This window comes from Pleurodeles waltl, chromosome 1_2 (genome assembly GCF_031143425.1).
Source record: "Pleurodeles waltl isolate 20211129_DDA chromosome 1_2, aPleWal1.hap1.20221129, whole genome shotgun sequence".
In the NCBI taxonomy this organism is placed as follows: Eukaryota; Metazoa; Chordata; class Amphibia; order Caudata; family Salamandridae; genus Pleurodeles; species Pleurodeles waltl.
In genome coordinates, this window is record NC_090437.1 from 1,118,748,303 (window position 1) to 1,118,762,887 (window position 14,585).

At 43.2% G+C, this 14,585-nt stretch overlaps 1 protein-coding gene across 1 annotated transcript in view; it reads right to left on the bottom strand.

Annotated features, from left to right (window-relative positions):
- The window catches only part of NCAPG (non-SMC condensin I complex subunit G), a 228,311-nt gene that overhangs the window by 160,316 nt on the left and 53,410 nt on the right, over positions 1-14,585 (bottom strand). The window contains exon 6 of the mRNA XM_069202226.1: positions 6,200-6,284. Coding sequence (XP_069058327.1) covers positions 6,200-6,284 — 85 coding nt within the window. The remainder of the gene's footprint in view (positions 1-6,199; positions 6,285-14,585) is intronic.

Genomic DNA, 14,585 nt, shown 5'->3' on the forward strand with positions numbered 1-14,585 from the left:
TAACCCTACTTGTAAGTAACAATATTGTTTTGCAGTATGAATCCTTTTCTGGATTCATATGCTGTGCATTAGATTATGCAGCGGTTTCCTTGGGGTGGTTGGGATGAAATAAGGATGAATTTGTGAACAGGCACTGTAGTACTTTTTGTTCCCCTTTGGCTTCCTTTTAATTTGTAAGTCCACACAGTAATGTTTTGTGAACGTGTACAGATATGTTCAATGGGTACGTTTGCTAGGAACGCTAATGATGCACCCGATTTCTTTGCTGAGTATTGCTTTGGGTGTGTGGGCAGTTTCATTCCTGCCCCTGAAAAGCCTGTTTGCATGGTCTCTACAATCCATCTTGAGACTGTTCCTTTTTTACCGCAAATCCTGTGGTTCCCTTTTGCGTAGGCTACAAATAACTGGTTTCCTTCACAGAACACTAGTTTCTTTCAGATAGTAAATTAGGGCTCTTCTAACATCCAGTGTGTGTAAGGCCCTTTCCATTTGTGTTTGTGGCTCCTGTATGCTTTGATTAACATGAAAACTGCTTACTACCTTTGGTAGAAATTGGGAAGGAAACAAGAGTCACCCTTTAACTCCTCCAGCTGTACACAATAAGTCTCTGCAGCCCTCTTGATACAGCTGTTATACATTGACAGGTCATTTGGTGGCGAAGGCCTTGAAGGATAGTTGTCGAATCCTTCCTTAGGGGATTTGGTGTCAAGTTAGTTCAATGACTCTTCTTCAAATCCTCCTGTCTCCTCTGACCCTTTAGGCTCATAGCAATCCTCTGAGAACCACCTTGTCCTTGCGTGGTTCCTGTATTGTCAGTGCTTGTAGTTCGCTCACTCTCCTCAGTGAAGTGCGAGTAATTAGAAATGCAGTTTTTAATGTTAGGAACTTGAGATCGGGTTGTGCATTATTTCAAACAGCTTTATTATCAATCCTGTTCATTCTTTTGTAAGAGTTCCTTCACCTTCTTTCTTAATTGTGTTACTTCCTCCTCTCAAAATCTTTTTATTGTTGAGGGTCTTATGGAGGTTCCTTGGCGAGTTCTATACAGTATCTGGGAGTTCAAAATCCATTTGCCTGATGTTATTCATTCCCATACCCTTAGGAACAATCTTATTCTGCCTCCCAATGGTGTTTTGTGGTGGCCTGGTGAAGTTGCTTGCTGCTCCTACCACCTCCCCAGCCCCTTCGTGGGGTTTGTCCTCGTCCTCTTCCCCGCACCTGAAACGACAGCCTGGCAGGGTGTTGCCACTGTTGATACATGGATTGTTGCGTGATGAGGACTCGCTTGATACTGTTGTAACACAGTGGGAAAGGCACTCTTTCTGTGGGCTTTCGTTAAGTGCTTTCTCCCCTTCTGTGCAAGCCTTTGAATTTGACAGCTCCCATCGCCTAGGCTGTTTCACTGTCCTTTTTGATTTGCGGTAAGGACTCTCAGACAGCTTGTCCCAACAGAGCATTGCTGATAAAGGGCATGTTGATCATTTAGGCTTGCCCCTCTGGCTTGAAGCCAGACACCCTTAGCCATGAATGCCTTTGCATTTTAGGGCCAATGTACATCTGCCTGCTGACAGTGTCTGCTGCTTCTAGGTACGATTTTAGGCTTGTATTTGGGATATTCCATCCTACGGCATGACTGCTTTGGCCCTTTTCTTGAATTCCTCAGAAGGTGTTGCATGAGGGACTCCATTTCGTCCCACTGTTGTTGGCCGTACCTGTTTAGTGGAGTACGCAATTTGCCACTGCTTGGGCCGCTCCATTTTTCTTCTCACCATGTCGAATCTTTTTCTATCCTTTTCTGGTGGTGATCCCGTGGTGGTTGATGCATTGTTGCGCCTTCTTGATGTGGTGACAATTAGAGAGTCCGCAGCTACATTGCCCAGTACATATTTGGGGCCCTGGTTTGAGGGTTTGTACTTCTTCTCATCCCTTGGTGTTACTGCTTTTGCCATTGCAGGTTCTTCAAACACCTCCTTCCCCTGGTCCGGTATGCTGGGCAGCATGGGTAAATCAGGTTACCTCTATTGGCTGGTATAAGTGTTTCTGGAAGGAATCAAGAGTCACCCTTTTCCTCCTCCAGCTGTACACCATAAGTCTCTGTAGCCCTCTTGATATGGCAGTTATACATTAACAGATCATCAGGTGGCGAAGACCTTGACGGATAGTTGTTGAATTGTTCCTTATGGGATTCGGTGTAAAGTTCGTTCCACGACTCTCCTTTGAATCATCCAGTCTCCTCTGACCCTTTAAGCTTGCAGAAATCCTCGTCGAGGTTTTGAGAAGATTTGAAATTCCTTAAAGGAGTCATACAACTCCTTTACTAAGAGCGCTGCCATTTCAGCATCCAGCCCCTTCTTTTCTTCTCTACCTCCTTTGCCTTGTATTCGGTGTCAAGCTCTCAAAGGTCTCTTTTTCAGTGTCAACGGTTCATTTAACGTCAAAGTTTTAGTCCCCTCCTTAGTGCCCTTTCTACGGGTCGGATCCGACAAAGGCTTTGATTGGATTTTGCCAGCATCGGTATCCCGTGGTCGGGATCTGTGGGATTCTTTTTCTGATGGCTGACCTTCGGTCAACATTTGTTTCAGCACCAAGGTGGCCTTTTTAGACTTTGCGTCTGAGGGTTTAGGGTCATGGCCTTTCAGGAGTCTGATTACCACCTGCACCCTCTTTTTTGCCTCCTCCACGGACTTCATCACCATCTATTTCAACTCTCTGCTGCATGCCCTTTCGGCCTCCTCGATGTTTTCTTCATCGTCTCTTGACAGGCCTAGGTGCTTGAGTGATACAGAAGATTTTGGGCTGGCCGTGGTGTAATGTTGTAGCCTTTGTCGTTTGCATACCCTCAAGGTCTTTAGGATAAATGCAGCACAGGCCTCATCTCTGTGGTCTTGTGGGAGACAGTGGTTACAGACCTCAAGGTGTTTCCCCTGTGAGAACTCGTGATGGCAGCTGAGGCAGATATATATATATTATATATCTGCCCTCATTCCCTAACCACATGGTTGTTTCTGGTGAGGTTCTGTGTCAGGGAAGGGATTATTCTTTTTTTCTTCGCTATGTTTGGCGCTTCTGTTGCTTATTTTTTTTCAAAACTTTGTTTTTCCTTCAAAAACTTTCAGAGCTCCTCCATGACCAACAGGAGGTCACTGTGACATCACACATGGGATGGACATACCACCGAATGACAGTTGACGACGCCCACATGGGTAGTGTATGGGGTGGGGTCAGAGGTGGGTGTTTAGGGGGATGGATGGTGGGAGGGGGGGAATCCAGCTCCAACCACTAGATCGGCAGAATAATGCACAGCATGTGAACCCAGTAAAGGATTGATGCTCGGAAACATCACAGCTAATTAAAGAAAGGAACCGCTAAACAGGGGAGGGTAACAAGATAAACCCAAAAGCAAGCTCACTAGTCCAAGCTAGCAATTAATGTGCAGTTACAATGTGGAACCTCTCAGCTGGAAGCAAAGGAAACGTTATTTCTTTAGTAACAAGATTTCTGGTGAATATATAATTCCTGCACACACATTTCCAGTTATAAATACTCCTAGGCTTCACACTTGAATGGAAAACTTATCTACAGTGATGACTCCTGAGCACCACCAGGTGGCAGGACACAGTTAGGGCGGTACCTCCCCTGCAATCACATAGTATTAGGCATTAACCTGTTTGCTGACATCCTGTTTGGGATACTTGTTCCCCACACCCCCTCAAAGCATGTCAAAAGGAAGAGTACCACAAAAGCAACAAATACAGCACATCACGCCAGAACATCCTGGTATCCCACTCTTCTGATGGATAATTCTAACAGAGTGGTCACCTTGTGAATTCCCCAGATATCAGACTGGATCTAGAAACGGTTTTGCAGACCTCGATGGGACAATGACAATTACAATGAAGGAGATGATTATGTCCCACTATATGAGGAAAACTGGTATGAATAACTCCAAGATGCCAGTAGACTGGATACTTCTTCATTCAGATACAAGCGTTGTGTTTCCCGCTGGTCCTGCTACTGGGGAAAGTGCCTCTTTTGTGTTTATTATGTGAAGGGTGGCAGAAGACTAAAACTATAGCTTCCAACTAAAAAACTGAGGTACTTCTACCAGGACAGGCACCTACGAAGCCTTTATTGCTACTGAGGCCATTACAGATACCCTATTGGGTACTTGGGAGAAACCATATTTGGGTCCGCCTGCTACTAGGCAGGTCATTTGCAGTCATCGCCCAGCACCAGACAACCTAACCTTTCTTACGCAACATCCATCACCTAAGTGTTTGGTGATACAGGCTTCCACCAGCAAAATCACCTCCAAGGCCTTTCCTACCACTCCACCTGATTGTTAATTGAAAAGAATAGAGACATTTCGCAAACAGATTTTCTCCTCTACGAGCCTTGTTCTGAGGTCGGTGAACAGTAGCTGCCTTCTAGGCCGCTACTCCCATTGCTCCAGAGACTTGCAATACTACTTATTGACACACCTGAGTACTGCATTAAAGTTTACGGATCCAGTCTGATACTTGGGGAATGTTCACAAGGTGAGCAGTCTGTGATTAGAGTATCCATAAGAAGAACAAGTTACTTACCTTCAGTGTCGATCTTTCTGGCAGATACATTATTTAACAACAGATTCCTCACAGACTCTCTCCCCAGTCTGTGAACTGGAATATTTTCCCATTTAAAAAGGTCCCAATCTGGAGATCTGCACACTGTTCAGACCAATCTGCAGATTAACTTTGTATCACAGGGCACGGATGTCCTAAGAAAGCAACTGACAGCGCATCTGGTGGAGCTAATATGCTTCGCTTCTGGAGCAGAAGTACATTGGCATGGAGACTTGGAATGCCAGCTACTGGCACACAGGAGTACTGCTTTTAAGTTTCCAGATCCAGTTTGACATGTGGAAAATGTTTGCTAGGTGAGGAATTTGCAGAAAGAGTATCTACCAGAAAGATTGCTGCAGAAGCTAAGTGACTTTCTTCTAATGAATGCCTTTTCCCATAGTTTCCTCACTGGGAGATATGAATGATTAGTGGTGACTAACCAAGGGAATTCATGCAACACAGATTAGGCAAGTACCATTCACTGTTTGTCAGAGATGTAAGGAAGTAGTGCTTTTCACTAGTATGCAAGGATGACCCATAGGTGCCCAGCAGATGTCTGCTATCAGTACACCTGTAGAAAGAGCCAGGGAAGCAGCCACAGCACTGGTGAATGATCACAAAAGTCTTCCAAAGGATATTTCTTAGCCAGGGCAAGGCCATAGATTGCACTTTTAAGCGCCACTGAAGCCCACAATACATTTAAGGTCCAACCTAAAGGGCCATTCCTCCTTAGTTGAAGGAGAGAAGGAAAATTGAAGGGTAAGAGACTTGTCAATATAAACTGCAAAAAACACTTTGGTTAAGGATGAGCAGGTGCGAAGGACCAACTTGTCAAAATAGAAAACTGGAGGAAGATTAACTGAAATGACCTGAAGTTCTCCAATACGACAAGCAGGAAGCAGAAGTAATCACTACCGACTGAACTGTTTGGAGAGTAACAAGCCGAAAAGGGCAAGTGTACATCATCTCAAATGGAGATGCCATCAAGAATATGAAACCAAGGTTCAAAACCCAGTGAGAAAAAATAAAGTAAGAAGGAAAAAAAATAAAGCAAACCATTCAGAGAGAGGGTAGGACAGGGAAGGCACTTGTGGTCTAGAAGACTTCCCTAACAAAAAAGAGCACATGTATGGTCCAAGGAAAGTTTCTGAACATTGTTTAACCTCCAGAAAAAAAACCTAACCTAAACAGCATAGGAGTTTTCAATATGGAACTGGAACGTTATAGTGAATCCCAAAAATGTTCAATGATCATGCAAAAAGTTTGAGGGTAGAAACAGATGCATGGCTTCTTTGCAAGGCAAATAAAGAACACCGCTGTAGCATTACGTGTAGGTATAGCATTCACATGTGAATTTAAAAAAACTTGAATAATTTATATTTGCTCTCCAACTCAACAGCACTTATTTTATCCACCCTAGAAGGATGAAATGAGAGTGGACCTGCTGAGGTTTCTACCAGTGGCCATCGGGTCAAACACAGATTCCTGCAGAAGGAAGCATTAGATTGGTCTTTTAACCTCCAAACACTTATGCTGCTGGAAAGCAAAAGTATTACAAACATTTTAAAACAGTCAAAAAAGTGAAATAGTCTCACCTGATCTGTCATTAAGTCCCTGCTGCAACAGTTTTACTCGTTGGGCTATGGACAAAGCTCTCATGTGAACCTTCTCCGCAAGAACCTTAAAACATAATACAGACTTTGAGAAAGAAATCTGGAAATATACAGCTGTACAATTTAACAAACTCTGAAAAGGTCTTCTGTGCACACCTCAATGGGGCCTATTCACATACAGCATTTTATAGTACATAAAGTAGTACTACTCACACACTACAAATAGTTATTCACAAATCAGACATTTTCCATCTTCTCTGTGCAAATGTATTACTAATAAAACACTAACAGAATTCAATACATTAGTCAATGAAGATTTTTTCTAATAGTTTAAAACGCATTTATAAAGTAAACATATTTAACTTAATACACATTTATTTCGATGTATTACTGTTCTGTAACATTTTATTTTATTGATTCTAATGAATAAATACAATTAATTTACATATTTTATACATTCATTACCTAGTGACGGTCACCACCAGGTAGTTATAGTTAGGCCCATGTTTCCATAAAAAAATGCTTTTGTCAAGAAAAAGAGGGGTGTTCAAAAAAAGTTGCATTTACCAATCTAATTCCCATAGAACCTTTAGACACGACTACAGCCTGAACCGCTGGACGGAATTACACCAAATTTGGCAGAAAGCTAGCTTTTGATATGCGGATTACATTTTCACTTATTTGGTGTAAACCCATTCCGTAATTTATGAAATATTAAAGGAAACTCAAATTTGAATATATGGGGTGGAGCCTAAGTACTAAACTCATGGTGAGATCTGATTGGCTGTCAGCATTTCAACCAGGAAGTGCTGGCAGCCATCTTGGGACCAATATACATGATAGCACCCCACTGAAATGCATTGTGGTGAATAGCAGGTTTTGAGAGTCACAAAAAGGAGACCTTATAAAGGGTGATACATTTTAGTTACAAAATAAATCATTTGTTAATGGTACCATACTAATTTTGGGAATTCTAAGGTGATTTTACCCTGCTAGGATTTCATGAATCATGTTTGAGATAAAACGTTTTTTTATGATTTTCCCACAGAGGTTATGGAAGGTGCTCCAGAAGCAAAAATAAGAGCAAATTTTCTGTAAATTCATACTATCTTTCTCAGCCATATGAGAATGAAGTCAGACATTATCAATAAAACATTTACTTCCAAAAGGAGCAGCCAAGTCCCTGAGTTCTACTGCAGCCTGCCACAGTGTTCTAAAGAACAACTAGAGAGCCAACAGTCCTATTTATGACAAAAATGTAGCACACCTAAAGCCATCTGATTGAAACAAAACGGTAAAACAAAGTTTAGGGGAACAACACATTTTCCCCATTTATTTATCCATAGGTATTTTGAACAGCGATAGCGCCGCAACTATTGGACGGAATCGCAATAAATTTGGCAGAAAGGTATGTCCTGGTCCAGAAGGTGACCTCTTTGTTTTAGTGCAATTCCATTCAGTAGTTTTAGAGAAATGAAAGAAAATCCAAATATGTATATATAGAGACGCGAAGTCGTTGAAGTTTTGTCAGCCATCTCCGGAATCAGCTGAAGCAGAGCCAAGAAAAAAAATAAACAATGCAAAAGGGGCCAGGGTAGGAACACCCTGACACCTTTGCACCGGGGTCCCTAACAGACTGCCCGACTAAGGGCTAAAAAGCTTTTTTTTTTTAAACAAATTTTACCACTAATTCACATAATGTTTTTTTTTTGTTTTTTTTTTTTAAAAGCAGCGTGGACTCATGCACTTGTTTCTAAGTATGCCCCCAAGAGGCCAGGTCCCGGGGCACTTTTTTCTTTTTGATAGGGAGGATTTCAGCCACCAAACTCACCCCCCTCACCCCCCCCCCTCACAGCCTTGGAGACCACCACCTCCCTGGGGTGAATTGTAAACTACGAGCAACAGGGGCCATATGAACCCCCCCCACCACCTCCACGGGGCACATACTCAATGTAAAGGGGCTATGCATACGTTTTGGGGAGGGGGCAGCCCCCCTCTTGGAGCCACAGATGGCCCTGGGAACCATCACCCACACAGTGACGGCTTCTACTATGTCCTAGGTTACCCACCCCCGGGACATTGCTGTTTGCAGTGTCTTGGCTGCAGCTTTGCAGCTGCTGCCGAGCCACAGCAAACAGTCTGGTTTTTGACAACCGGACCTGTCAAACGGGTCCCACTGTCAAAGAACGGGCTCTTCATCTCAGTCAACTGCATGCAAAAATGCGTGCAGGGGCCAGAGATGAAAGGTTTGCTTCAGCAAGTACTGAGCTGCTGCTAAAGCAGCACTGTGGTTGCTTGAGGCCTCCCCTGTGGTCCCATATAGCCCGTGAAGGGCTGGATTTAAAAAAAAATATTTACAAAATGAAAAAATGAAAAATGAAAAATGAATGTGTGTCGGAACAACACATGCTGGAACCATGCATGCCTGAACAACGCGGTCGGAACAACGATCGCTTGTTACCACAAACGCCTTAACAACAATTTGTCTTTGTAATGGCTTTCCTGGTAAAGGCATGCATGGAATGGCATGCATGGTTCCAGCATGCAACCCCTCCCTGGACCCCCCACCCCTAAAATTACAGAGACCCCTCACCCCTGCCCCTAAAACCACCCAAACCCCTCACCCCTGGTTCAGCACATGCGTGGTTAAGGCACCGAACAAGGAAGTCGTGGTTAACGAAAGCGTTGTTCCGCTTTCGTTGTCCACAACTTTGTTGTTCAGTAGTCGTGGTTCAGGCTACTTCCCATTAAAAATACATGTAGGAAAAAAAAAAACACACTGAGCCCTGAGGGTTCAACTCCAGCTGGACTCATTTCATTTTGTTTTTTAAATACAAATGTTTAAATATAATATAAAAGGTGTTTTTTTATTTTTAAATAAGAAATAGATTTTCATTTTTAAATTAAACAGAAGTCATTCTAAGTATATCATACATCAAAGCCTAAAATGTTTTTTTATTTCTCTCCCGCTCATTCTTTCGCTCTTTCTCCCACCCAGACACTCACTTAGACCCACTAAGACCCTTGTGCATCCACTCACATCCCCAGTAAGACCCTCACGCACCCACTCACAGACCCACTGACACCTTCATGCACCAACTCACAGACCTGAGCACACTGACGTACCCACTAAAACACTGATGTAGGCACTCACACCCAGACAGCCACCGTCACAGCCACTTTCATCCCCAGCATGCACAACATGGGGTTGGGTGGTTAGGGGGGGTTGGCCACAGGGACTGGTTGCAAGCCAGACCTTGTGGGCAACCCCTACTGCGCACAGGCAAAGTCAATGTACGGTGCAAGATTGGGTGTTTATAAGGGGTTGGCCTCAGGGCCTGGCAGCAGGCCAGGCCCTGTGGTTAACCACTGCCACGCACCGCCAAAGGCCGTGAGATGTGGTTGGATTAACGTATATTAATGGAAATTACTATGTTAAAAAAAAACATAGAAATTCACGGAAAAAAAAACAAAGGTTACAAGTACGTTACAGTTAGGAAATAAAAAAAATAAAAAAATAGCAATTCATAAAAAAAAAAAATAAGGTTAGAGACATCATAGTTAGGTTCACATTGTAAACGTATGAAACCTTAGAAATTCACCAGTTATAGTTAGTTATCTAAAATAACTATACCTCACGCCCATGCCAATCACTGCTAATTACCACACAAATTACAGCATTCATAACATTTTTGATAATATCAATGTAATAAATGCAGTAACATTTTTGATTAAAAAAAACTGTGCATGGCAGGGGCGCGTGTTATTGTTACCTTAGGCCACAAGTTGTAGTTACTTGAGGTAACTCCAAATATAACGGGTGAATTTCTATTGTTTCATATGTTTAAAATGTGAGTCTAACTAGAACGTCCCTGAAACCTTTGTTTTTTTTTTTAAGTGAAAAAACCCCACACACCTATATACATACACACACATATATTACCTACTGGTGACTTAAAGTTAGGACCTAGTTTCCTTAGGCAATGCGTTTTTGTTTTGCTAATAACTTTACAGTAATTTGACGAATCTTCACATAATTTTAAAAAATAGTTTGCTGCCCACTTTAGCAGCTGTCTGGAAAGTTTCAGGGTGATTCATCAAGTGGGAGCTGGGAAAAAGGGGGATGGGGATCCCAAAACACCCTTTAACCAGGCAATTTTCCCATACAGATTTTAGACACGGCTACAGCCCGAACCGCTGAGCAGAATTATACCAAATTTGACAGAAAGCTAGATCTTGGTCCAGAAAGAGTGCTTTTTGGAATTATGTAAATCTGTTCAGTAGTTTTGGAGTAATTAAAGAAAAAATATATATGTATCTCTAGAGATGCAGAGACACCAATGGCGTGATTGGTTGGCTGCAAACTGACAGGAAAGTTGTTGCCGCCATTCTGTATATCGGGACTCTGTCCCAGTGGTGGTGGTGGGGGTGGGGGAGGAAATAAAAGTTAAAATGGCTACAAGGGGTCAGGGTAGGGGCACTCTGACCGCATCGGAGTGACAGAGGGGTCTCTGAGGGACTCTTCCTGGACAAGAAATTGCTCAGAGCGCCCCACGTGTGAGTATGGGACAGATCAGCGGATCCAGAGCCCAATTAAAAAAAAATAATAATAATAATAATAATAAACCCATAAACGGACCCTAACAGCCACTTACAGACTACCACACCAAGTCACAGACCCACACAGGCACTCTCTCACCCCCTCACAGACCCGATACCAACTCTAGTCACAGGCCCACACAGCCACTCACACACACAGTCACAGGCTGACTTATCGACTCTCACCCACTTTTACAACCACACACACCCAGTCACACACCCATACCACCACACACAGCCACTCAAAAACCAACAGGATGGAATAGTCCGTGGGGGGCGGGTGGAGGAGTGTCAGAAAGGGGGAGGTTGGCCTAGGCCAACCCCCTGCCACGCACTTCTGAAAGCTGTGCATGTGGTGGGGTTAGCTGCATGTGGGGGTTTTGGTCACAGGGCATGGCCATAGGCCAGGCCTGATGCAAAACCCCTGCCGTGCAATGCCAAAGGCCAAGCACAGAGGTAGTGGGAGTAACATATGGTGATTAAATATTACTTCATGTAAAAAAAAATAATGAACTGGAAAAAAAAAAAGCTACGGGGGCGTTATAGTTAAGTTCAGATTATACACATACAAAACCTTAGAAATTCAGCAGTTATTTGTAATTATCTCAAGAAACTATAACTCGCCCTGAGGTACCAAGCATGCTTACCCACCAAGTTTTGAAAGCTTAATAAATTGAAAGAGGCTTAGGCAGCAGATATGAGGTAAAGCAATATAAATAGATGTGACGTACAATATTCACAAATTGCAGAAACATCTGTAGGAACGCTAAAGGCAAGCGTAAACACTAAGTGGATACAGGACTTATGGCCCATCAATTGAGGAACAAGATTAACCCCGAGCACAGCAGTGAATGTCCGAAATGTAGGAACCAGGGGAATACATAGATAAAGATGTGGTGGGAGTGTTGTGCAATTCAATGATTTTGTCAAGAAGTGCAAATAAACTGCGGAGTCTGACTGGAGGGACTTTGGGTATCACTGTCCAGAGGTGTCTCCTGCGCCAGGTGCTGACCAGAAAGCGAAACAGGGTACTAATAAAGGCAGTGGAAAGGGATTAAATGAAGTATAACTTTGGAGTGGAAAAATAGTGCGCCAGACTACAAAATACAGACCAAACAGAAATATATGGAAAAAATGCTTCACTGCAGAGTACCTACTGATTAATGGGGAATGATGGAGATAACTGGCTATGAGAAATGAAAAGCTGTCGATATAGGTTGATGATGAGATAAATGTATTGGAGTTCCAACAGTAAGGAGATAACAGCTGATGTATTTTTAAAATGTTTGTGCATTGCAAAAATCAATTTAAACTAAATACAAAAATACTTACTCGTAGATAACTAGAAAAAGTATAAATTGTTAAATATTAGCATTAAAATGAATCCCAATGATGAACAGAATCAGATTTCTATGCGTGATGTGCATCAAAATTTTCGTAAGAATGTGTGTCTGTATGTGTATATATATATATATATATATATATATATATATATATATATATATATAAATATATATAAATATAAAGACCAGACCGGTTATCTTTGCCAATGCCTGTAAATAACAGAACTGCAATACTTCTGTCAACATACATTCCCTTGATGTCTGCCAGAACCCCATAAAAAAGTATTCTTTACTTCATTTGTTGTACAACAAATATACGACTGGGTGAAAATTCTCACTTCATGAGCAGACTGACGGTAGTGTATAATTGTGAATCATTCCTCTCTGGGTAATAGCTCATTACAGCTTAATACAAACACTGTTCCAGTCAAATACAAAGCCAAACATAAAGAAATAAATAACAGAGCAGCTTCTCCAGGCAAGTGCAACTAATGAAAGTGTTGATGCCGAATTAAGCATAAGGAAAATGTAGTTCGATTTTTATAAAACAGCATCCTTTCTAGACTCCGTGCCCTCACAAATAGGAAAAGCCTTCATGGCATGGAAGCTCGCTCTTTATAAGATATATCAAAATGAGATATATTGTGCAAAGAGTCCAAGGGTTCCCCTACTAGCAGATAGGGGTGTGCTCTAGCAATCCCACAGTACTCTTTTTATGGGGTAGTGTGGTCGAGCAGCCTTAGGCTTATCAAAGAGGAGTGCGAGACATCTGCAAATATACAGTCAATAAATGAGACCTGCGACTCAAAAAGGAGATCAACACCAATTTACAAAAATAACAAGTATCCTTATATATGGTTTGGCACTAGAAACAACTGGTTCAGGTAAGTACGTTTTGTAAGAAAAATCTTTACAGTTTTGAAAAGTTAACAGTGGAAATTTCTGGAAGCTGTAGTGTTTTCCTATGGAGGAAAAACAAAGACGGCAAAACCGGTAAAGTACAGAGACATACGGAACCAATCTCCTGGACTTAAGATAAGTATTGAGCAAGGGTCAGGACCACACCAACAGGTCATACCGGGCAGCCGGGTGCAGAGGTGTAGTAAGGCATCCTGTGCCCAAAGTAGTATCCAATAGGGATTGGTCTGGTCAAAAAGATGCTGCAGGTGAGGACTGGGAATCCAGTTGAAGGGAGTCAACAAGTGAGTTCCAATCTTGCGATGTCTGGGGACACCTCTGGTCCTCTTTTCCACAGGCCAGGGGCGACGGGTCCAGAGGTGCTTTGAGGCGTTGGGTTTTCTCCACCAGAACACTAGCGGTTGAGGAGGACTGCATGCACAGGTTGAAGGCGGTGCTGGTGAGTCCACAGTGGCCATGTCCCAGGTAGGTTTCATCTCTGGAGGGCTGGGGAACCATGCTGGCACCGTTGGTCTACTTCAACTCTGGTTGTGCAGTACGGGTGCACGGTTACTTTCAGAAGTCAGGTTTTAGGCAGTCCGTAGTCCCTGGAGTCCTTGCAGTTTGTCTTGGAGTGCCTGCAAGATGCATGGAAGCAGCTCTTCTGTTCCACAGGAGTTCCTGGGTTTTTCTTGAAGGCAGGCAGTCCCCCCAGGTTTAGGAGGCACAACAGCTGCAGGACAAGGCGACTTTAATACAATTTGGCAGGAGCAGCAGACAGGCCGGCAGGGCTGGGTCGAGGTAAGGTGCTTCTTCCCTTGCTTTCCTGGCTCTTCAGTGTCCCTTCTTAGGTCAGGAGGAATCTGTTTTCCGGATGCCAGGGGCTCACCTAAATACTGCATTTAGGGGAGTTCCCGGGAATGTAGGGTAGTAGCCAATGGCTACTTACCCCTGGGGGAACTACCCCACCTATTTGACCACTTCCTGTGGGAGGTGGGCATAACCGTGTCCCAGAGTTCCTAAATCTGCCAAAAACAAGATGGCACATTTCAAAAAGTTGTGTCCACATCAGGCAGCACACCTTAGGGTTGGGACTGACCTGAGGGGTGGACACACCTCCCTGAATACTAAATTTCCCGCCTGTCCAGGTGCCAAGTCCCCTGCTTGGGAATGCAAATTCAAAGGTCATCCTGTTTGGCGGGGTGTGCAAGCACCTCTCCCAGAGCATGCATTGTCTCTGACCACCCGAGAGAAAAGGCTCTCACCCTTGGGGGTCAGAATTGTGTCTGGTGGTGGCAGGCTTGCTAAAACTAAACAATCCGAACACTGATAGTTAGTATATTTCAGGAGACATCTCTAAGGTGCCCTCTGGGTGCATGTATTAATAAATCCATCACTGGCAATCAGTAGCAGTTTTATTAGTTTGAGATGTTTGATACCAAACATCACTATTTTCAGTGAAGCCATCATGTAGCTGGGAAAACTCGTCATGACCAGTGTCCAGCACATGTACTTAAAATGAATTCCCT